This window comes from Atractosteus spatula, chromosome 3, assembly GCF_055471065.1.
Source record: "Atractosteus spatula isolate fAtrSpa1 chromosome 3, fAtrSpa1.hap1, whole genome shotgun sequence".
Taxonomy (NCBI): Eukaryota; Metazoa; Chordata; class Actinopteri; order Semionotiformes; family Lepisosteidae; genus Atractosteus; species Atractosteus spatula.
The window spans coordinates 71,915,009-71,937,762 of NC_142708.1; the positions used below are offsets into that span (position 1 = coordinate 71,915,009).

The window sequence follows — 22,754 nt, forward strand, 5'->3', positions numbered from 1 at the left end:
GTGTCCAGAAAAGTGCTATATAAGTGTAAGGAATTATTATTATTATTATTATTCTCCCTCAAAATCTTCTCTGTCCAAGACTGAAAAGATTAAGACCCTAGAACAGTTACAAATGACAGGAGGCCCATCAAGCCTGTTTTGTATTCAATTTCTGTTCTTTTATCCTCCTACTAGAGGACATCACTTTCAGTCCGGGACCGTGCGTAATATTGTCCTGGGTAGCACAGCGACCCCCATCTGACACGATACTCTATGTACACGTAAACAGAGCAGCTTTCGCCCGTTACGTTCACGGCGCGGATAACAAATCGCTGTTTTCTTCTGTGAATTTCAGACGCCGGCTCGGACAGCGCGAGGGGGGCGGGCTCGAGCGCCGCTTGGCTCCTCTGGCGGGCGGGGCTGCTGAATCATTCACGAGGGCAGCGGCTCGTGAATAATGCATCGCCCCCTGCGCGCCGCGTCCCCCCCCCCCGGGGCCTCGGGACCGAGGTTTGAGTTTTAAAATTAACTCACTGGAAATGTCGCTTTCGCGCGTCAGGGCCGGCGGCGCCCCTTTAGAAGACCTGCGGTCTCAGCGGGGGAGGGCTTGTGCTGCGTTAGCGATGTTTTCTCCGGCTAAAAACGCCCCCACTCTGACAACGGAAATGAAGCCCATAAAACTTTCATGGACGCAGACCGCCCGGCCGCTTTGCGGGGAGCGCGAAGTAGGTCACGCTCTCCCGTGCGTGTCGACGCAGATTACCGTCAGCGCGCGTCTGCGGGGGCTCCCCGCGGTATCTGGAGACCCCCCGGACTGGGAAAGTGGCCCCCCTAAGCTCCAGAGAAGCCCGAGGCGCTTCTTTTTTAAGCGCCCCGGATATATACAGTTTGTGCGGTATATTGTGCCAGATGTGCCGCTGGGCTAAACGCCTTCACAAGGCCCCACCAAGCCCCACCAAGCCAATCTGTGGACACGCGGACACGAACCGTGGGAGAGAAGGGTACTGCGGCCTGTTACGCCCGATTCTGTCCCGCGCCCGGACACGCAGGGCCCACGGGGGGGGTACAGGCCCCTTCACCGGATTCTCGTCTCCTCCTGCTACACTCGCGTCAAACGTGCCCTTACGGCGGCTGAGACCCCAGATTGCACCGACTAATTTAGTTAATACGACGTTTTCACGGGGTCTGATCGCCGACGGGGAGGCACGCTTGCGGCCCCACGCGTGAACTGGCGGGTCACTCGAGCGCGTTGCGCTGCCGTCGCCGGCGCATTGACTCTCAAGACGCCCCCTCAGGGTCGGGCATGGTCTACCGGCTCTTACAGAATCACCAGAGCAGAAGTGAGTGTACTTCCCTCCTGCCCGTATTTCGGTTCTGCAATTTCCCCGCAATCAGAGGCAATACGAGACACGAGGAGCTTTGCGGCCCGACCGAGCGCGACAGGAGGTCTGTGGATCTCGCGGTCCTCTTCACCGCCGAACTCACCGCGTTTTCCTCGTGGGGGCGCATCATAACGGGGAGTGCGGGGGGGGGGGGGGGATTCAAAGTGGGGGCGCCGACACGATTTGAGGGACCTGGTGTGTGAGTTTCCACATTATAACACGGATAACACGCCCCTCCCTCAGCAGCAGGACTTTGTAAAGGAAAGCGTGTGGAATGGGGGGACTCCACTTCAAGTGTCACCCTGTGGGATGATGTAGCTGTAGGAGCTTCATAAAGCCCTTTGGTTCCCCTCTGACTTTGCTTTGCCTTCAGTGAGAACGGAACAGAGGCCATTCTGCCCGTCTGGTTGCAGTTAACGGCTTGGCAGCCTGTTCCACACTCCCACAACCCTTTGTGTAAAGTGCCTCCCGTTCTCAGTTTTCGAAGCAGCTATCCACCGTTCTCTGGCTTCCTAGTTCACGTCTCACTGTCGATGCTGCAGGCCTTTCTAGTGCAATGCTCGTCTTTAACCCGCTGCCTGTTATTAAGTGGTCCGCGGTGTATCGACGTCATCTAATGCCGCTTCCCTCTTTTAATTGCTTCCCCACCTCAGAGGGTGTAACTGCGGTGCTCCACCTTGCTCACGAGCCGCCTCTCCCAGCTCGGTCTTTCTCGGCCCCTGCCAGAGCTCCCGTCTATGTGAGCTGCATGAAGCACTGCTCGGCTGCCCGAGCTGAATGTCATCTGATATTACTGACCCACAGATAAGAACAGTGCCCGGGGTTAAACCAGTGCAGATCCCCAGCCAGGCAGGCAGAGAATGAGAAAAAAAAACACCCCAGATGAGCTGCGCTCAAGACCCTGCACTGCAGTGAACTCCCAGCAGGGAACAACAGGCTCGACTTCTGGCAGGGATGTGGTTTAAAACCGGTTACTCTAAACATTAATGATATCAAAAACAGAAGTTGTGGGAAGGATTGAGAGCTGAAGAGGGGAGAAAACGGGAACTTATTTTTTGGCGAGAGGAACTGGCGGAGTCATTCAGCTCGGCTTTGCCTGCGGGGTCAGCAGGACTGAACCAGCTGCTGCCCTGGGGTCAGGCAGACTAATGGCTGGTGTGTGGGGAGCGGACTGGCGCATCACCCAGCTGGGGCTGCACACTGGTGGGGGTGGGGGGGGATCCCCATTACCTGTGAAGCGCTCTGAGTGGAGTGTCCAGAAGAGCGCTATATAAGTGTAAGGCATTATTATTATTGTTATTATTAATTATTATTATTATTAATGGTAAGTAAACTGAAATACAGATCGAGGAGTTTGTCCACACCGCTGTTCACAGCTTGTAAGAGCAGGGAGAAATTTCATTCTGGGCTACAGTGGACCTTGTAAAAGTTCCCCTGAATCCAGCTGGTGAGGTGATCCCTCTGTCCTCCCCCTGGTCTGCTGTGCAGCGGGGCTGCTGGTGCAGAGCAGCTGCCCTGTGTCACCCAGGTGGTGCTGCCCCCCAGTGGTGGGTGAAGTAGGTCCATTACTAAGAGTCCCAGGATCCTTCAGGATGATAAGTGCTGTACAAATGCATATAATTACCATTGCAATGGTGAGCTGAGGTGTCGAGCTCCGGCTGTTTCCCAGAGGGGTAGAGAGTGAAATCTTGCAGGAGGTGAAGGGACAGGGGTCAGATATCTCCAGGGCTACCCTGTCGTGTGCCCCTTAAAACCTATTCCAGTCACACACGGTCCCCAGCATGTGACCTGGGCAGAAAACGCAGGAGGGTTTGCAGTTGCAGGAGATGGAGGTGCACCTGCAGGGTCATGAACTCTGGGGTGGGGCCAGTCAGTGGGCGGGGACAGGCCTCCCAGACCCTTGTCATGTGACTAGAGTGGGATCTGAGATTTGCTGGCATGAGTAACAAGGAAATAATCTGTGGTAAAAAAGGATATTTTATTAATTAAGGGTCGGGGAAAAGAGAAAACCAAAACCTAAAGCATCTCCATGTTCAAAACCAAAAACTAGGAAACCATAATAACCAATACTTTCTGTTTACCTTTCTTCTGAGTCCCCAGTTCAGAAGGGTTGATTTGTAGTTTTGTGCTTAGTCTCCCCCTTGTGGTCACATCGTGCCGCTACAGTTTTGGGAAGGCTTGCTCTTAGCAGGATTTGATCGTCAAATTGTTATTTCTAAATCTTCAAGTTTCTAAAACGTGTCCAGCTCAGAGAGACTCTTCATGGCTGGGGACACTAAATTAACTGAAGAATTGATTTGCTTAATTATTCATTAAGGAGCCACAGCTCTTTTTCCCCCCAAAAGATCCTTACATTCCAGAACTGACCTGACCACAGTACAATTGTTGAAAGGCTTTTGAAACAGAGAGTTTACTGACTGCCTATAAAACCTGCTGGACTGGGGCTCCAATGAACCCCAGAGTTACAGGACAGCTAGTATCACAACATCGTCCAGCATTTCTGGCCAAGGAGACAAGGGGGGAACTGGCCACCAGGCAGTGATCAGAATGATCAGAGATTCAGACCCACAAACAACTAGGTCACGGACTTCAAACTTTATTTTTTTCCCCAAATACAATAATTCTAAATTGAGCATGTTTATTGTTTTGCACAGCCGGTGAAGGACGCGCCTGTCTGATACGAGCTGATGCCTTTCGACTCGGGACAGTGCAAACTGCTGAAGGAGGCAGGAGTGTGGTTGCATGCCTGAGCTGAGGGGGTCTTCAGTCTTTGGGGGGCCAGTGTTTGTGCAGGTCTTCACTCATCACTTCTTTTCGGGCTCATCACAGTCTTCACTGGATCAATCCAACAGCTGCCCCCAGCCCTGAAGGTGCTGCTAATACCCCTAAAGAAACAGCAGCCCCTCCAAGACCAGGGCAGAACTTCTGCCCGACTTTATCATGTTGTATCCAGGTCTTTCTCACCTGATGTTCAATCTGAATTAACAAAGGGTTTCACTGCCTGCTGCTGGCCATCCCTGACTGAGGTGCTCTGTCATCCTGTGGTCAGGAGTGGGGGGGGGGGGCAGGTGGTCGCTGTGATGTCTGAAGGCAGGGTGGTGGACGAGATGTAGAACAGCAGCATCTGTCCACTCCACAGCGGGGCTGGGGAGGGGGGGGGGCTCAGTTGTACATGGTACTGTGGAGCCACTGCAAGAGGCAGAAACAGTGTTAGCACCAGAGAGCGCTACTCCAGGATGACAGACTCTGAGGCCCCCCAGTTGCGTCTGCTTCACATAGAGAACACTGGCACCTCGTTAGTCTCGTTAGTCAAGGCTTAACTGGAAAGCGGCACTGGTGTCAAACGCCCACTGCCAGCAAGATTCCCTGCTGTGGGAAACACTGTAGCACAGCGAGGTTCCTGTTTAAGGGACTGCTGTGTTTTTGCCTGCTCTGTTCTGTGCTTAGTGCTGTGTTGCACAAGTATTTCCCCCACGACCAGTCTAATATACCCAGGCTCCTGCAACAGGACCCTCACACTCACCTGCCTGTAGTGGAGGGTGATGGTCCCATTTCCCAGCGTATGGAAGGAATGAAACCTCCCTGTGGGAAAACGGACACAAATCACGCGTCTTCTTACACTCTTCACAGCACACAGCACCTCATTCCAGGTTTCATCAGCACTGCCTACTCTGAGTGTCCGGCACTCTCAGCAATGCATTGAAACAAGCAGCCATTACAGATTAACCTCTCGGTGGACTCCGCAACCTCCCAGGCGCTTGCGAGACCACAGTGCTGTCAGTGAGCAACGTGCCTCCCCTCCTGTTTGGGGCTGTGGCCTGTGAGGCGGGTGAATGAAGCTGAATGACCCGAAGGTGGGCGTCTCACAGGAGTGTGCCTACACTTCCTTATTCTCCCCGTGTGCGGTTGCAGGGTTTACAACAATGACAATAATAATAATTGTTAATAATTGAGATGGGGATTATTAGGAGGCCATGATTGGTAAAGGCCAGGGGGGAAATATGGTTTTACCTTCTCATTCTCCTGAGCTCTCACTCTCTCATTCTCTTTGTCAGTGTCTCACCTATCATGATGTCCAGTTTAAGCAGGAGGTGCAGGAATCCTGGGTAGCTGATGGTCAGGTCAGGGTCAGTGTATCGCAGGCCGATCAGCTGCAACACGAAATCATCAACCTGCAGTCCTAGACAGAAGCAAACAAACGGTGATCACTGCTCCCAGAGAAGCTTTGAAAGCGCCAGATAGTGAGCAGGGGCCTGCAACCTTGGCCCCTGGGAGCCGAAATCCAGCTGTTCTTATAGGTCGTTCGAAACAGGATATTCTACATCACCTGTTTTTTTTTGAGGATTGGAAACATCCATTTGCTCAATTAAGAGCAAATTGGTCTTTAGGCACCAGAAGGTATTTGGTTTTTTTGGTATGAAATAATCACTAAATTACTTGTTTAAGTAATCACACTTAGTCTGGGGCTTTAGAAATTGCTGATTTAAGCATGGCCTGTTTAAACCTCTGTTTTTAACGGTAAGAGAAAAATTCTATGAATGAATTCCTCTTTATTCCTGCAGGCTAGGACGTTCCTGACCCCCCTCGTGGCTGAAGCCTGCTCATTCACATGGTAGCTCCAGCAGGCTGAGGATTCAAGCTGGCCACTCCGGCCTGGGCTCCGCGCCTCGTACCTGCAGCCTGCAGGGCAGGAATGATCTCGGGGTAATCCAGCGACTGGGACCTGTTCTTGTCAAAGTGCACAAAGATATCCTGACGATGAGAAAAAAACAAAACAGGAACAGCTTTGGCGAGAGCCCTTGTGTGAAAATAAATAGGTTCCAGATCCCGCTCCACTCAAACACAGGTTAAAATCTAGTAGGTACAAAAGTTTAATGAACTACTACTGGAAACAGAGCTTGACAACTGGACTGGACAACTGCAGCTTTGCTGCAAATGATCGGGCTGTCTTACCGTCCACTTCCTGAACTTTTCCCACAGGGCCTCAAACTCCTCCAGCTCCAGCCTGCCGAGTCCCCGGGTCTGTGCCATCACCACGGTCAAGGATGACCACTGCTCTCCCCAGCCCTGGCCCACCTACAGCGACTGCAGCAACTGCAGCTCCCAGAGAGACTGCAGCTCCCAGAGAGACTGCAGCTCCCAGAGAGACTGCAGTGACTGCAGCAACTGCAGCTCCCAGAGAGACTGCAGCGACTGTAGCTACCGGACAGACTGCAGCTACTGTAGCTTCCAGACAGACTGCAGCTACAGCAGCTCCCAGACAGACTGCAGCTCCCAGACAGACTGCAGTGACTGCAGCTCCCAGACAGACTGCAGTGACTGCAGTACTGCAGCTACCAGAGCGACTGCAGCTCTTACACCGGCCAACTGTAAGCTGCTACAGTGACCCAAGAAGTGTTTTGTGGGAGATCTCAGGGACACACGTCGATTCGTGCGAACTTACAAGATCCGGACATCATGGACAAGTGTGAAGGAATACACAATTTGGGAATGGATGGCCAGCGTTCAGTAGTAGTCCTGGCCTGTCCAAATCAACACAAAGTGAACTGCAGGCAGGGGTTCCTAATAAATTGACCAGTGAGTGTACCTAATCCTACAGTTTGTAAAACCTGAGATGGATAAAACCACTACTCAGTGGCAGTGATCTGGCCATCCCTGCCACACAGCCTCCTTGTAATCACTGTGTCAGCTGACCACCCTGGAGAGAGGGTGGGGGACAGAGGGAGTCCTATTTGGGATCTATTGTTTATTGTCTTTTGGCGGAAGGATACATCCATCAGTGCCACAAAACTCTTGCAACGCTCCAGGCAAAATCCCTCCCTGCTCCCAGCCAGTGCTGCCACAGGAACCAACAGGAAACAGGAAATAGTCAGAGCAACAGAAAACAACCCCCAGAACAACTCAAGACAACTTCCTTGGCTGTCACACCGTGACTTCCTGCTTCCCTCACATTGGGTGACTGCCTGCGACTGGGCTATAGCGGACATCTGCATCACGACTGCCTGATCAGAGTGCAGAGGCCTCCCAGATCAAGGTGAGAAGCACCTCAGGGTGGCTCAGACTGCAGTGCGATTAAGGGGGGTTTCAAAATCACCCCAGGAAATTAATATGGAAGAACACCAGAGCCCAGCTGCACTTGCCCAAGCCCAGGTCAGGCAGTGAGTGGGGAAATGGCTGAGGGTGCAGGGCAGCAGCCCCAGTAAGTTTCAGCCTACAGAGGGTTCACGATGTGGGCGCAGCAGAATCAAGTACACTGGCTTAGTGTCTGACCTTGCAGACAATCTACAATCTACTACAAACAAGAGGAGGCCACTCAGATTATCTAGCTCATTTGGTAGTTAGTAGCCAATTGATCCTAAGATCTCGTCCAGCCATTTCTTTCCTATGTAACCAGTAACCTCCCACGCCCCTGTGTAACCAGTCCCAGTCCTCAGCCCCTGTGTAACCAGTCTCTCTTTCCTCGGCCCCCTTGTAACCACTCCTGCCCCTCACCCCTGTGTAACCAGTCCCTCTCCTCGGACCCTGTGTAACCAGTAACCTCCCAAGCCCCTGTGTAACCAGTCCCTCTCCTCGGACCCTGTGTAACCAGTAACCTCCCAAGCCCCTGTGTAACCAGTCCGTCTCCTTGGCCCCTGTGTAATCAGTCCTGCCCTCCGGCCACCTGTGCAACCAGTCCTGTCGCTCGCCCCCGTGTAACCAGTTCTGCCCCTTGGCTCCTGTCTGATTCCTGATTTACGGATAACAAGGAGGGCTGGAGGCAAAGACCAGAACATCTTTCATATGGTCATCACTCGTGTTGTGACAACTACTAATGGCGATGGTCTGCTGGTGTGACCTAATAGTTGACCTCTGACCCCCACACTCACCCCCTGTCACGATGACTTCCTTCAGCAGGCCCTGCAGTTCCACTGCTCCACAGCGCCCCCCCTGACGGGAATCGAGAACAGCGCATTTTGAAACAGCAGGGCACAGATTCGCGGTGGCTGTGTGACCAGGGGGCAGTCCCAGGAAGAAACACTCACCGCAGCAGCATGCTTCTTAAAGAGCTCCTGGGCGGCGTCCTGGGAAGGCAGCACGGACACAGCAGGAGTGGGAAACTGGGAGGGAGAAGATACAGCACAGCGCCTGAGCTAAGGAAACAGCCTGAGATTCACAAACAAGCCAGACGTTAACCTGATACTGTCATACCAGCGCATCTGTAAAAGCTCTGCAGGGTCAAAAGAGAGCTGGGAACCTTTTAAGGCATGAGATTTCCACAAGCTCATTTAAAACGGAACTGCAACACTATTGTTATATTTCGGGGTTAGAAAGAATCAGCACTGGTGAGTGCATTTCAAACCGCAATCACAATAAAATGTACACAGTCACTTATAAAACCTCCAATTTACATCACAGAATAGACATAATTTCCAGGTACGCGCAGCACCATGTTCTGCGATTCAGAAAGAAGCAACAAAACTTACGTGAAGCGGCCCTATGGCATTGTAAACAAGCAGGCTTGTGATACATCTCTTTTAATCCAGTAGAAATATTGCCCTGGACTCCTGTGGTGAAATATCTGCTGTACAACCTGTGCTTATTCGCTGGTACATCACACACTAGTCGATATAGTGACCATGAGCAGGAAGCACTACGTCTCGTCACAGTTCATGGGATCTCTCGTTCTCGCCAGTGGTGAGGCCAGGGGTTTGCAACAACATGGACAGTTACAGTCATGACCACCACAGCATAAGGCCGTCACCCTGCAGTTATAGCATAGCGCTGACCACCACAGTGTGGGCCCGTCACCCAGTGGTCAGCGATAGCACTGACCACCACAGCACAAGGCCGTCACCCTGCAGTTATAGCGCTGACCACCACAGTGTGGGCCCGTCACCCAGCGGTCAGCGATAGCACTGACCACCACAGCACAGACAAGTACAGTACTGGGAGAGAGAGGCAGTGGTTACCTTGTCCCTCAGGTCGCTGCTGACTTTGTCAGCCGGTCTGGGAACAAAGGAGAGACAGCAGTTACAGGGATAATCAGACCAACAATCTGGATACGAAAACAGCTGGAGTTGTCATGCAGAGCGTGAGGCAGGAGAGCTGGGTCTGGCTGCAAGGATGGGTTCTGCCCCGTCCTGGGCTGCTGTCTGACGTGATGACACACATCTACAGATCTATAGATCTGATGATCACAGATCTGTCCGCAGCAGATGTTTCTCCCTTGTTCAGAAGGCCACTCCTGAAGCTCGCTGGGATAAAACATATTCCCAGTTTAGGCACCTGGAACGGTTCAGGAAAGGGGCCCGTGAACGGTATTTCACACAGGCCTGTGGGCTGTCGAACATACTGAGACACAAGAGTTCTTCTGACAGACCTACTAGTGCTAGGGAAAAAAACCAAGAACCAACTTCTATTCTCCCTGGTCCCATCAATGACTCTACCCCATCTTTTATTACAATACTTCTAAATTGTATTTGTGCCCTTGAATTTGGAATATTTTTACATCTTACATTCTCATGTTGCCTCAGGTTGCTGATATACTCTCAGATGCCCAGCCCCTTTACTGCCCCGCTTATCTGCCTCATTTCAGCTTTCAGCTGCCCCACGACCAGCTCTTCTGCCCCTTCCCTGTGTGGTCCTAGTCACATGTGCTGGGACTCTCACTGACTGCTCGCCCACCCCCCTGCTAGCCCTCTCCCCTCCCTCAGACTCACACTGCCTTGTTGCCCTTCTCAGTGTAGACGCGCAGGACGAACTCTCCCTCCTGATTGGCCATTGAGGTGGAAGGGATGATGATGTAATGTCCAGGCGCCAGGGCACTGCGAATCACCACCTCTCTCTGGTTGCTGTACTGGGACGTGCCGATCAGGGGCTGGGCCCTGGCCAGGTCCCAGGAGGGCAGGTACATCTTGTTAGTACTCACCTGCAAGACACCTGCCTGTAGTTACCTGTCTCGGGTGCGTGTGATTGTCTTTCATGGGCGCACCTAGCTACCTGTGTCAGGTGTGTGTGTGTGTGGTTCTGTTTCATGGGAGAGTGTAGTTACCTGTGTCAGGTGTGTGTGTGGTTCTGTTTCATGGGAGAGTGTAGTTACCTGTGTCAGGTGTGTATGTGGTTCTGTTTCATGGGAGAGTGTAGTCAATTACCTGTGTCAGGTGTGTGTGTGGTTCTGTTTCATGGAAGAGTGTAGTGAGTTACCTGTGTCAGGTGTGTGTGGTTCTGTTTCATGGGAGAGTGTAGTTACCTGTGTCAGGTGTGTGTGTGGTTCTGTTTCATGGGAGAGTGTAGTTACCCGTGTCAGGTGTGTGTGTGTGGTTCTGTTTCATGGGAGAGTGTAGTTACCCGTGTCAGGTGTGTGTGTGGTTCTGTTTCATGGGAGAGTGTAGTTACCTGTGTCAGGTGTGTGTGTGGTTCTGTTTCATGGGAGAGTGTAGTTACCTGTGTCAGGTGTGTGTGTGGTTCTGTTTCATGGGAGAGTGTACTTACCTGTGTCAGGTGTGTGTGTGGTTCTGTTTCATGGGAGAGTGTACTTACCTGTGTCAGGTGTGTGTGTGGTTCTGTTTCATGGGAGAGTGTACTTACCTGTGTCAGGTGTGTGTGTGGTTCTGTTTCATGGGAGAGTGTAGTTAGTTACCTGTGTCAGGTGTGTTACCTGGTAGATATGGAGACCGATGTTGAGGGAAACTCTTTTCTGTCTCTGGTGCTTTTGCATCAATGCCACCAGAAAACTGCAAGTCAGGGCGGGGTCACTTGGGTCATCATCCTCCTCCAGAAGTGTCATCCGGAACTGGGGGTTCAGCCAGTACCGTCCTGCAATGACACACGGTCCTCATGCCACACCTGAGGGGTCACACTCATCACACACTGGGACAGCAGAATGGGCTCCTGGGCACTACATCTCTCCTTATGTTACTATTTTATGATCCATCCAGGAACTCTTTAGATACAAACCAAAATAAGTTTCTTTACTTTGTAGATATTGTTCTAAATAAGCACCATACTGTAGCTGATGGTCTTTAAGAAAATCAGCACCATTCTTTGTTTTTATGCTTATGTTTGATATAAAACTGAAAGCCAAGGGAATCTGGAGGTGCCCTTTAGACTAAGGATTACAGGTTTGAATCCAGGTAATACCACTAGTCAAGACTGCTAATGAGGTTCTGCGAGACACAACAGCATGACCCATCAGGAACGGCCTTGACTAAATGCAGAGCTGGGGGCTGAACCTGAATTCCTGGACTGCCAAGCTCCAAATTCTTCTGCCTCCAGCCCGGGACAGACGACCCTGGAGTGCTTTTGGTGAGCACCGCCCCAGTCCAGAATGAGAGCCCCCACCATTTTCTCTCCTAGTATTTTGGTCTTGCCTCGCCTGGCGCAGAGGGAGGTCTGCAGGCCAGTAGACCCCAGGGCAGGCTGATCAGCATGAGGCAATTCCAAAGCACGTCCGAGCCCTATTCTCAGTGTGCATACGGCAGATGCAATTGTGGATGTAATTAGAACATAAGAGCTGTTCCGACACACAAAGGGAGGCTGTTCGGTCCATCCTGCTCATTGGTCGGAGACTGATAAAAGAATTGTCTGGCAGTTTCCTCAACGATCCCACAGCTACAACAACATGGCGGAGCAGCTTCTTCCAGACACCCACCAACCTTTGTGTAAAGCACCGCTTCCTGATTTCATAAACGTCATAAATAATCTCCCCTTCAGGCTCCAATTATGCCCTTGGAATCTACTTTTGGTACTGCTCCTCAAGGTGCCCCGAGTACTGACCATTGCTTTTCATTAGGTGTTTCTTTCTCAGGATCTCAGGGGATACTGCAGGTTCCTGCTCGTGTCTGAAATGTCTTACAAACAAGCTGACAGGATCTCCCGGGATGGGACCTGGGTGCAGGCGTGAATCCACTTTTTGGGTTCAGGTGGTGCTACAATAAAAGGGACCAAGGGCTTGGATCTCTGCATTTTGATTATGTGCGAACATGGTATCTCTGTGCCTCCCTAGTGGCTCAACTAGTAACGCCGCACGCCCGTGCACAGGCTGAGCTCTCAGCGCGAGGGTGTCCCAGGGCGGGTAGGGCAGGCTTGGTTTAAACAGCCAGGGCTCTCACCCCTGTAGCGTCCAGGGCTCTCGCAAGCGCGTGACACTCGTCGGTGAAGGAGGCACCTCTCCTCAGATCGGTTAGGATCCTTCAGCACAGTCTAGCAACATATCAAAATCCGAGTGGCTGGAAGGTGTGCAGGGGGCAGGAGTCTGCCCCCCCTTCCTCCTTGTGTGTAAGAATACAGACGAACCAAAACAAGCCGACCCGAGATGGGAGAACAAATCGCAGCTGGCTACTTCAAATCAGGAGGTTAGAATAAAGACAGCTGGCTGTGTTGTTCATGTGTTGTGATTACAGAGTCTCTAGCTCATTAAACTGGGAACGGAGGCAACTTTGTAGGTTAACTCTAAGCTACATTCCACCCTGTGCAGCCGCCCCCTCCTTCAGAATTCCAGACCCGAGCGGTATGAAGCTGAAAAATCACTTCTGACCCATCTCCCCAAAACCAGGGTCCCTCAGATAAAACATCTCAAGCTTACACTTTACATCCGGAAACTACCTCTCCTTAAAACTCTGCTTCAGACCTCATCGCCGGCACGGAGGACTGGCCTCCGAGCCCCCCAGAGTTTGGAGAGCAGGTCTTGGGCCGTGCTCCTGTCCCCCTCACCCGCGACGCTTGGGGGGCCCCCTGCGGAGATGCCAGGCACCCAGCTGCCGTGGTGGGTGGCACACTCCCAGGGCTGCGACACGGCGCCCGGCCCGCTCAGGGTGCTGTCGCTCAGGTGGCAAACCTCCATCATGTCAAAATTGCGCTGGAAGTCAGACACCTCCATCCTGCACGGAAATGGAGAGGGGGGGAGAGAGAGACAGCGGGAAGAATTCCTGAGCAAAACCCCAGACTGGCCCCGGAAGTCACAACACCACACCCTCCATGCCCAGCCATGCACACAATTTACACATAAAGCCTGCACATACTGGGAAAGGGGACTCTACGGGTTTTGATCTTGGACAATCTTTGGACAATTTCTAAACCTTTTGGGCTTCCATCTCCAAGGGTTAAAGTAAATACCCTTGTTTTTCAGCTTTACTGTACACCCGCCCAACCTGGAATCTGTAAATTGATTCTCTGAAGAAGACTTGAAGACTGTGAGAACTATAGACAGGCTTTATCCTGAGAGGCCCGCCTGTCAGAGCCCATCGTCTCTCTGACGCACGGTGAGCTGCTCAGCGCCCGACAGGAGGGGCAGTGTGTCTCTCGCGGACATCACTGAGAGGTGTGTAGGCACTTTGGCAAATTGCGAGAGTTACTGCTGCACTGAAGCCGAATTGGGTCAGCTCTGCAGTCTGCCCAACCGCTGCGGCACTGAGCTGGGTGCCGTCACCTGGGGAACCCCAGGCTGCTTCGCCCAGGTTTGAACTGCCCCAGGACTCACACCGCACTGCGCGCGAGTCCCTTTCCTCCTCGAGCTACAGTAGTCCTTCATAATCACGCCTCAGCAAGGGGTATTCCAATGCATTTCATGCAAGGCTGCTGGTCTGAACATAACAGGACCGGGTTTGCAAGAGGAACACCAACGTGCAGGTCACAGGGCAGAGCTCACCAGAACTCCCCATCTATCTGCTGCACCCTCTGCACCCTGGCCTGCTCCTCGGCGCTGACCTTGGCCCATTCCAACCTGCAGAGACAACACACAAATTTAATCAATTTCCCTACGGGATTAATAAAGTATTATCTATCTTATTGCCTCTGCACTGAAGCTCCAGATGAGGTCCAGGCCCTTCTGTCTACCAGCCCAGGCACTCCACTGGCTGCATCGGCTGTGTGGAGCTCATGCTCTGCTGCCCTCCAGTCCTGAGTCCTAACACACTTCCACTTATGTCCCACCTGTGTCCCCTGGGTCTTCATGTCATCACTGACCCTAAAGCCACTGCTCCAGGTGGACTCTTAATAAACTTACTGAAGGCAAGCCCCCCCCCGTGATCTCTTTTATTCAAGCCTTAAGACATTCAGTTCCTTTGATACAGAGGGGTAGGACCTTCATATCCTTCGTGCCTGGGTAATTGTTACAGCAATGTCCTTTCAACAACATGGAAACCTGCACAGTGCATAGCATCCTGAATGATATATCTAATCCCTGCTCTGTGCCTGTGTTTCTGGTCACTGCTCTGTGTCACTGGTCACTGCTGTGCTCCTGTGTCTATGTACTCTGTGTCTGTATCTGTTCTGTACTCCTGTGTCACTGGTCACTGCTGTGCTCCTGTGTCTATCTACTCTGTGTCTGTGTATCTGTTCTGTGCTCCTGTGTCACTGGTGACTGCTGTACTCCTGTGTCTATCTACTCTGTGTCTGTATCTGTTCTGTGCTCCTGTGTCACTGGTCACTGCTGTGCTCCTGTGTCTGTGTATCTGTTCTGTGCTCCTGTGTATCTGTTCTAGCTCTGTGTTTCTAGTCACTGCTGTGCTCCTGTGTCTATCTACTCTGTGTCTGTCTATCTGTTCTGGCTCTGTGTGTTTGTGGTCACTGCTGTGCGCCTGTGTCTATCTACTCTGTGTCTGTCTATCTATCTGTTCTGGCTCTGTGTGTTTGTGGTCACTGCTGTGTGCCTGTGTCTATCTACTCTGTGTCTGTGCCTGTCTGATCACTGCTCTGACTGGCCTCTTCTGCCCTTGCATGCTGTGTCTCCCAGCCCTTTGCCATCGGTCATACCAGCTGTTGTCGCTCCAGGGGCCCGTCCACTCTGTGTGACCCCAGGGGTTCCTCACGCGCACCAGGTCAGCCTCCCCCCTGTAACACCTCACCTGAGCAAGAGCGAGCACACAGAATGGGAAGGTGGAGGGGGAGACGGCCAGCACGGTTTAAGTAAGACAAAACGGAAGGAGGGACACAGAGAAAGGGGTAGAGAGAGGGAGACCAAGAGGTAAAAGAGAGGGCAGAGACAGAAGGCAGAGCGGAGAGGGTGCTCATGTACAGACACAGTGACAGGTTCCCACCTAATTCCAGTTACAGAGGAGACATTTTTAAAGGGCTCATAGTGAACTGGACTGTCCCCTTTCCTTATGTGTGTCTGCAGGAGGGTTCACTACATGACCCTGCAGGGCCAGTAGACAGTGCCTTTAGAATTGAGATCACAGCATTATAGTAATGTGATAAAAGGAACAGAAAATACCTAAGAAAAACAAGCAGTTACACACCTATTCTTGTCAGCTTTCTGTGTGCAAACTAAATTGTGAGACACAGCTATCGAAAGCATTTAAAACTTCCTCTGGCCTGCACAGTCAGGTTGCACATCAGGGACTCTCTCCGACAGCTCCCAAAAGCAGAACAGTCAAAAGGGCACTCCCACAACAATACACTTCTTAAAATAAACCACGAGTTACACAAAGAGAGGAAATTCTGATTTTTCGCGGTGACTGGGGAGCGTTTGCAGAGCTGGAGTGCCAGTAATGGCCAGTAGGGGTCACCTTCTCCAGGCCGGTGACAGAGTAGGCGTGCTTGAAGAGGATGCCCTGCTCATTCTTCTTCTCCATTTCCCCCTGCAGAACACACAAAGCAGAGAGAGGAAGTTCAGCCGTTCCTGCAGCCATTCATTTTTATTCCCTATTTGCTTTATTTGGGAATCTCCAGACAGAATTCACACATTTCTTTTGTGAAATAGGTGCCAGAGCTATAAAATATACTGTACACACATGCTATACGCTGTTTCTGAATGATTTAGAAATATGGCCAATATGGAGCTCCTGCAAATTGCTGGCAGCAGCAGTTCGTTAACATCACTAATCCTGCTTGTCCTGATATTATCTGCAGGCTTTCAGGTGGAAAGCCCCGCCCCCCTCTCTCCTCCTCCAATCGCTTGCAAGACTCCCCTGGCTGGGGGGTGGAGTCAGAGATGCCCGCTGTCAGTGCACAGGAACCAGCCAAAACCGAGACAGCACAGAGAAACGACAGGCCCACATAACCACAGAGCAACAAGACAAACAGGTGGTTGTCTGAACTGGCGCCCGCTGGGTGGCAAGTACCCACCTGAGTGTTGACGCAGTTGATGAGCGCACCCTTCTCCAGCAGCGGGCGGAGGAAGCCCGCGAGGTCAGGTGTCAGCAGTGGGATGGTGAAGATTTCGGTCACCCCCCCCGTCATGTCCACTAAGGCCTCGTGAGGGAAGCCCAGCTGCAGAGCCTGGTACCCGCCCTTCAGCCTGGAGACACACACACACAGGACAAACAGGATCCAGGGGAAAGGCCTGTTAAAACCGTCATCACCATCACAACGCCATCACACCCAAATCCAGCAAGTGCACACAGACAGAGTTTGAAGAGTCAAAGGTTGAAGTTTGCACTATTATTTCAATGCACACAACCCTGCAGTACACTGAAACAAAGCATCACCAGGAATGTAAAGGACAGTGAGCTTCAACAGCATGGAGTGCTCAGTCAACAAGGGGTGAGCAGCTCGTTCCAGACTCCCACCACCCTTTGCGTAAGGAAGTGGCACTTATTCTCCATCTTAAATGAACTGCCTCATAATTTCCATGGCAACGTAGCCGCGGTTTTCCTGTTACAAGGGGAAAGCCTGAAACAGAGCTTTGGGCTGGAGCAAAAACATTTTTTTTAAGGTCCCTGCAACAGGACAGGTATGTGACCACAGGGTGGAGCCACCAGGGGGCAGCGACGGACCACTCCACAAGCAGCATGCTCAAGAGGAAATGAAGGAACTGGCTGCCCCCGTGGACACCAGTTCCCTATGAACAGTAACTCAGAGAAGACAGGCTGGCTGTCTGCTCAGACCCCCGCAAGTCTTCCTGACGGTGAAGATGAGATCACCTGCCTCACTGGGACGAGGGATTTAAATTTTACAGATCAGATTTGAATAATTATCTCTTTGCACTGAGAGTACTAGCCTCAGTCACGTTAGATATGGGTAAGAAGGAAGATGTGGCAGACTGGCCAGGCGGGTTTGACCGAGAGAGACTTCCACTGTCACTGTCGGGTTCAAGGGGAAACTAGGCGTGCCTTCATTCAAACTAACGCTGGGAATCGTCTGTTTGTCTTCTAGCCTCCAATTAAAAGGCGACAGTTTTACGAGCAGATTTCCCTACCAAAGAGAGGGGATCTGTTAGTGTCTTGTTAAGCTCTGGGACCAAATCTGTAACTGTTACAGAGAAGTGATATTTTCACCCAACTGATTATCTGAGCAAGTCTTAGTAGACTGCTAAATCCCCAAGAAGTGCAACCTTTTAACTTAAACATATACTGCAGAGGAAGATTAAATACAGATTAAATCTCCAGGAGGATTAAAAGGATCAATTGTCTAACTTTGTCTTTCAATTTACGAGCAGCATGCATGATGCGTCCCACGCATGGAATTAGCTTGTGAACAAGAGCCCTGCAGCTGGGAAACCCTGCTGTGGTTCAGACTGCTGTGGGGTGGGAGTCTGAGTGGGTCAGCTGCCAGACCATCAACAGATGCCAGGAGCATGAGAGTGCGAAAGAAAGTCGACAGAAGGCTACTATATACTGTACCCAACACAACACCAGGCTTCAAACGCAGGAAGCACAAACACACATGCAGACGAGCATCTGGAATAGCTTGCTCCAGAAGGGCCTGACGCGGGGGCTGCCTGAGAAAGACTGCACTGGCACCACAGGCCACGGACGTGCTGTTGGGAATTTGGGGGGTCCCAGTACACCCGGGGGGTGTTCACCCTGAAACACACAGGCTGCCGCAGCGCAGGGAAGGGCTGAGAGCGAGGACGGAGACTGACTTGGCGTACGCCTTCTCCAGCAGCGCACTCCAGAATTCGTCCCGTTCCGCCGAGTGGAGGTACACCAGCTGGCCGCCCTCCGTGGGCAGGAAGTCGTCCACCTCCACTTCCTTCCACTCTCCATACTGCCAGAACTACAGAGGAACACAGGAAGTCAAAACGCAGAGCGATGTCCCCCCCCGATGTGTTTCAGAGATTTCAACAGTCGATCATGCAAGTGTCTCGATCGTAATCCCTCCTCTCAAGGGCGCTCCGGCTCTTTCTTATTTTGCTGATTACGTGCACCTGCCCCCAATCCGGCCCGTCCTTAATTAAGCCGGGCGCTCTCCCTACTCTGGGCTCAGCACTGGAAGATGGACGCCCGGAGGCCCACCTACCATCACGTCGCCCTACGCCCGCAGCTTGAGGGCATAGGCCTCCTATCGGCGTCCTGACCCAGCTGAGCCGGGGCTCGGAGCACCTAGCCTCGTCATCCTGTTTTTATTCCCTATCCCTGTACCAGATCCCGTTCCGGTTTTTAACCTTGTCTAGTGTTCGTCTCGGATGGATCACCCGGCTTTGCACCTTGGACTTCTCCCCGGATTTCCCCCCTGGACTCCTTGGACTTGTTTGCCTTGGCCACGCCCCCGGAGCACCAATTCCCTATTGTCACGCCCCCCTGTTCATCAACCTCTCCTGATCCCCGTTGTCCTACTGCACTTACTTCTGGATTATACCGTCTGCATAGGCACTGAACTACACTAGAAACAGAATGAAACAGGAGCCTCTTCAACATGGTCACAAAACAAGAGCCAAAGGCCTGTGCCTTTCAAAGCTCGGGAGCGCAGTGCCCCTGGTTTGTGGTTCAGTAACAGCCCCTGTCCTGAAGGTCTGCATTGGAATGGCAGGGGTTAGAAAAACTGATCTGCAGCCTGCGGGTGGCACCAGTCAAAGTTCCCAACGGACGAACAGAGGAGCAGGGCGTCTCAGGACTGACCCGGAAGCGGAAGCAGCCAGTATACTCGAGGTCAAATCCCTGCCCTTCGGGGACAACGCGCTCCAGCAGGGCTCTGTGCTGGGAGAGAGAGGCCACGGCTGACAGGAACCAGCAATCACCTGCAAACCAACAACAGCACGTCACCACTGCCCAGAGAGGGACACACTGGTGTTGGCACCACATCCCCACAGCCCAGAGAGAGACGAGCCGAGACACACTGGCCTCGGCACCACGTCCCCACAGCCCAGAGAGAGACGAGCCGAGACACACTGGCCTCGGCACCACGTCCCCACAGCCCAGAGAGAGACACACTGGCGTTGGCACCACATCCCCACAGCCCAGAGAGAGACGAGCCGAGACACACTGGCCTCGGCACCACGTCCCCACAGCCCAGAGAGAGACACGCTGGCGTCTGCACCACGTCCCCACAGGCCAGAGAGAGACACACTGGCGTTGGCACCACATCCCCACAGCCCAGAGAGAGACGAGCCGAGACACACTGGCCTCGGCACCACGTCCCCACAGCCCAGAGAGAGACACGCTGGCGTTGGCACCACATCCCCACAGCCCAGAGAGAGACACGCTGGCGTTGGCACCACATCCCCCCAGAGAGAGACGAGCCGAGACATGCTGGTGTCGGCACCAAGTCCCCACAGCCCAGAGAGAGACATGCTGGCGTCTGCACCACGTCCCCACAGGCCAGAGAGAGAGACGGGCCGAGACACACTGGTGTCGGCACCACGTCCCCACAGCCCAGAGAGAGAGACACTGGCGTTGGCACCACATCCCCACAGCCCAGAGAGAGACATGCTGGCGTTGGCACCACATCCCCACAGCCCAGAGAGAGACATGCTGGCGTTGGCACCACATCCCCACAGCCCAGAGAGAGAGACGGGCCGAGACACACTGGTGTCGGCACCACATCCCCACAGCCCAGAGAGAGACGGGCCGAGACACACTGGTGTCGGCACCACGTCCCCACAGCCCGGAGGGAGAGACAGCATGACACATCCTTGTGCAAAGTTAAAAGGCATTCAAATGGTTTGCAAAACAACACAGTTTTCTGCAGAATTGACACAGTGTATGAAACCTTAGTGGATTTTTGCAAGCTGTAAACTAGACAGCTGGACGTTTAAGACAATATCATCTCACTCAGTGCTCCCTGACAAACGTCTGTCCTTGTTGCGCCGTCCACAATGAACTTCGGAGACACACAGATGTCCTGAGAGAAGAAATCAAGGAAAAGTGAAAAAAGGAATCGGTAAGCAGAAGAAAACTGAATTCAGTCAAACCCATTAAACCTGACGAGTTTCCTATAGAATGCAATCGAGGGCATCCCTATTGAACTGAACCAATTCCTGTCGGCAGGAGGACACTTTATACACAGCACAACACCAGGCATAAAATGAAGGAAGCACAAACACACATGCACCTGGAATAGCTTGCTCTTGTGGATTTTACAGAAGCAGGCGCAGGCTGCAAAGGAACAAGAAAAGGTTTATTCCATGCTGAAAAGGGAAGAAAAGATACACAACGCTTTCAACACAGAAAGATATCCGAAACCAAAATGATCCTGAAACGAGGATCACACCTTCCCCCTTCTCTCAGCGACAGACTCGTTTCCTTCTAATCCTCTCTAATCATCTGCAGGCTTTGACTTCACCCCTCTCTCGGCTTCACGCCCCCCGAGTGTCCACTCTGCCTCCTCTCCACTCCTGGCTTTTATTCTCCCCTGCTGACTTCCCTCTCTTTCCCACACCGGAGGAAGGCTCCACAGCCGAAACGCTGGCCTTTCAGCACAGGAATAAACCATTGACTTATTCCTTTGCAGCCCGCGCCTGCTGACGCAGCCCCCCCCTCCCCCCCCACTCTATAGCGGGTGCTGACCGAGGCGGCTCCAGTCCACCTGGGTGGGTGTTCACCCTGAAACACACGGGGGGGGGGGGGTCCGCTGTGCCAGGCCCGAGCTGCGTGCCGCCTGGAGGGGAGCAGCAGAGCCTGTACTGGCCTGTGCCAGAGCGCTGTGCTGCATTCCTGCTCAGAGATCAAATTCGACTGCTCCAGGCTTCCCCGGTCGCAACAGGGGAGTGATTCGAGCTTAAATGCAGAGTTGCACTGAATTGCATTGAAGACGGCCAGTTCTGCTCCACCATTGCTTTTTATCAACAGTGATGAATAATTTCCCCGTGTTTGTGCACACACACCTTCGGGCATCAGTTTCCAGATCTGTGACGCCTGCAGCAGTCAGCACTCACACCGGAGCACTCAGCGAAGCCACAGGCAGACTCGAGCTGACGGCTCCACACCTCCAGTTCAAACGTGACAACACACAGATCTTTTATGTAGCCCGCAAAGAAATTACCAAGGCAGCCAAACAATTTAACTCCCTTCACCCTCTCTTCAAAGTGGCTGTTCAGCAGTTTATCAGTCCCAGAATTCCATCCCGGCCTTTTCTGGATGGATCAGGTGACAGCTGTGGGGTCATCCAGCATGGACAGACCCGCTGTTCCACACACCCACTGCTCTCTGTGTAAGGAGGACACATCACTGTCCTCTGTGCACAGCAGAGAAAAAAAACTCATCGTCGGATGGGGCCTGACGCAGACGCTCAGGCGGAATGCTGGGACAGTATTTTGCTTCTATCTCCGGCGCTGGAAGCACGGCGGCTAAGACACGAAACTGCGAGTTACTCTCTGCCCTGACAAGTCCACGTCAGCGAGAGGCAAGTATGAATGTATGTGCAAGATATAGCATGCAAGTCCACGTAAAAAAATATTGTAACGCTTACGGCCGACAGGTACTGTGTAAGAGCCGGCTTACCAGAGCAGGTGACGTCACCGCCCTTCCCAGTAATAGCCCAGTAATAGCCTGAGCCCCCGTTGCGTTACAATATTAAAAAACGCTAACTTGATTATACTTAAAAATTACAGTCACGCGAGTTACCTTGGGTCTTTTCCACACTAGCTTGGGGTTGTAGTGCACGGGGAAACTCTTATCCACGAACAGCGCCACCTCCGAGCCGGTCTGGGAAAACTTCCGAACTGCGGTCGGGTTTTCTTCGGCCCGGTGAGCGGTGGGGGGCTGCGTGATGCTGCTTCGCTGAGCCCGGGCGACGTCTCTTTCCATGTCTGTCGCCCCACAGCCTGAACACACCCGCAAAAACTATACTGGAACCCGTTGCCGGTGAACCCTGACGGACCACAGCTCAGCTCCCGCACCTACGAGTGGAAAGAGTGAAAATGAAAACACTCCTTCGCGTCATGCAGCTGGTGTCTCTCCCCGCTACTCCAGCTTGAACCTGCTTTCCGCAGTACAGGAAGAGGCGAAGAGCGAGATCCCCGCCTTCCTGAAGCCGACCCCTCAAATCCCCTCAGTATTTACCCGCCGACGGTCCCGAACACCGCGTACCTGCGGCCAGACACTGCACACGCGCAGTCACGCGTGGGTTTCAAACACGCAGGCGGCGCTCCCACCGCCTTGAGAAATTACAACTTTACGCGTTTAACCTGCACAGATCATACTTCCTTCAAAACTCTGGAGGCGAAACACAAGCTAAGCGAACAGACGCCCGGCGGGAAGATCGGGTAAAACGGGTTGTGTTTTGTGTGTATATAGCGTCACTCACACGAGCACG

The 22,754-nt window shown here is 52.6% G+C and overlaps 1 protein-coding gene across 3 annotated transcripts; it reads right to left on the minus strand.

The window, feature by feature from the left end:
- Positions 1-3,943: 3,943 nt before the first annotated feature.
- On the minus strand, positions 3,944-22,339 carry LOC148838661 (calpain-1 catalytic subunit). 3 transcript variants are annotated; one of them, XM_088912099.1, is made up of 20 exons: positions 22,064-22,339; positions 20,273-20,342; positions 19,121-19,239; positions 18,145-18,278; positions 16,407-16,578; positions 15,848-15,919; positions 15,093-15,184; positions 13,987-14,061; positions 13,053-13,219; positions 10,999-11,156; positions 10,061-10,269; positions 9,311-9,347; positions 8,384-8,458; positions 8,228-8,288; positions 7,133-7,197; positions 6,315-6,383; positions 6,035-6,113; positions 5,425-5,541; positions 4,885-4,943; positions 3,944-4,550 (listed from the first exon to the last, which is right to left on the minus strand). In XM_088912099.1, exons 1-20 carry the CDS (start codon positions 22,244-22,246, stop codon positions 4,524-4,526), a joined length of 2,040 nt encoding a protein of 679 aa, XP_088768225.1. In that variant the 5' UTR covers positions 22,247-22,339; the 3' UTR covers positions 3,944-4,523. The 3 variants fall into 3 exon arrangements, with proteins under 3 accessions (XP_088768225.1, XP_088768226.1, XP_088768224.1); XM_088912100.1 differs by having other exon boundaries at positions 8,384-8,422; positions 10,981-11,156; positions 22,064-22,338; XM_088912098.1 differs by having other exon boundaries at positions 10,981-11,156; positions 22,064-22,338.
- Positions 22,340-22,754: the final 415 nt, after the last annotated feature.

Bases quoted from the DNA above. Each gene is read 5' to 3' on its own strand.
- LOC148838661 (XM_088912098.1), bottom strand. From the start codon at position 22,246: ATGGAAAGAGACGTCGCCCGGGCTCAGCGAAGCAGCATCACGCAGCCC. The intron at 6,384-7,132 runs GTATCCTTCCGC...GTGATGGCACAG, and splicing joins GTTTTGTGGCACTGATGGAT to ACCCGGGGACTCGGCAGGCT. The intron at 4,944-5,424 runs GTGAGACACTGA...GTTTTCCCACAG, and splicing joins TAAACTGGACATCATGATAG to GGAGGTTTCATTCCTTCCAT.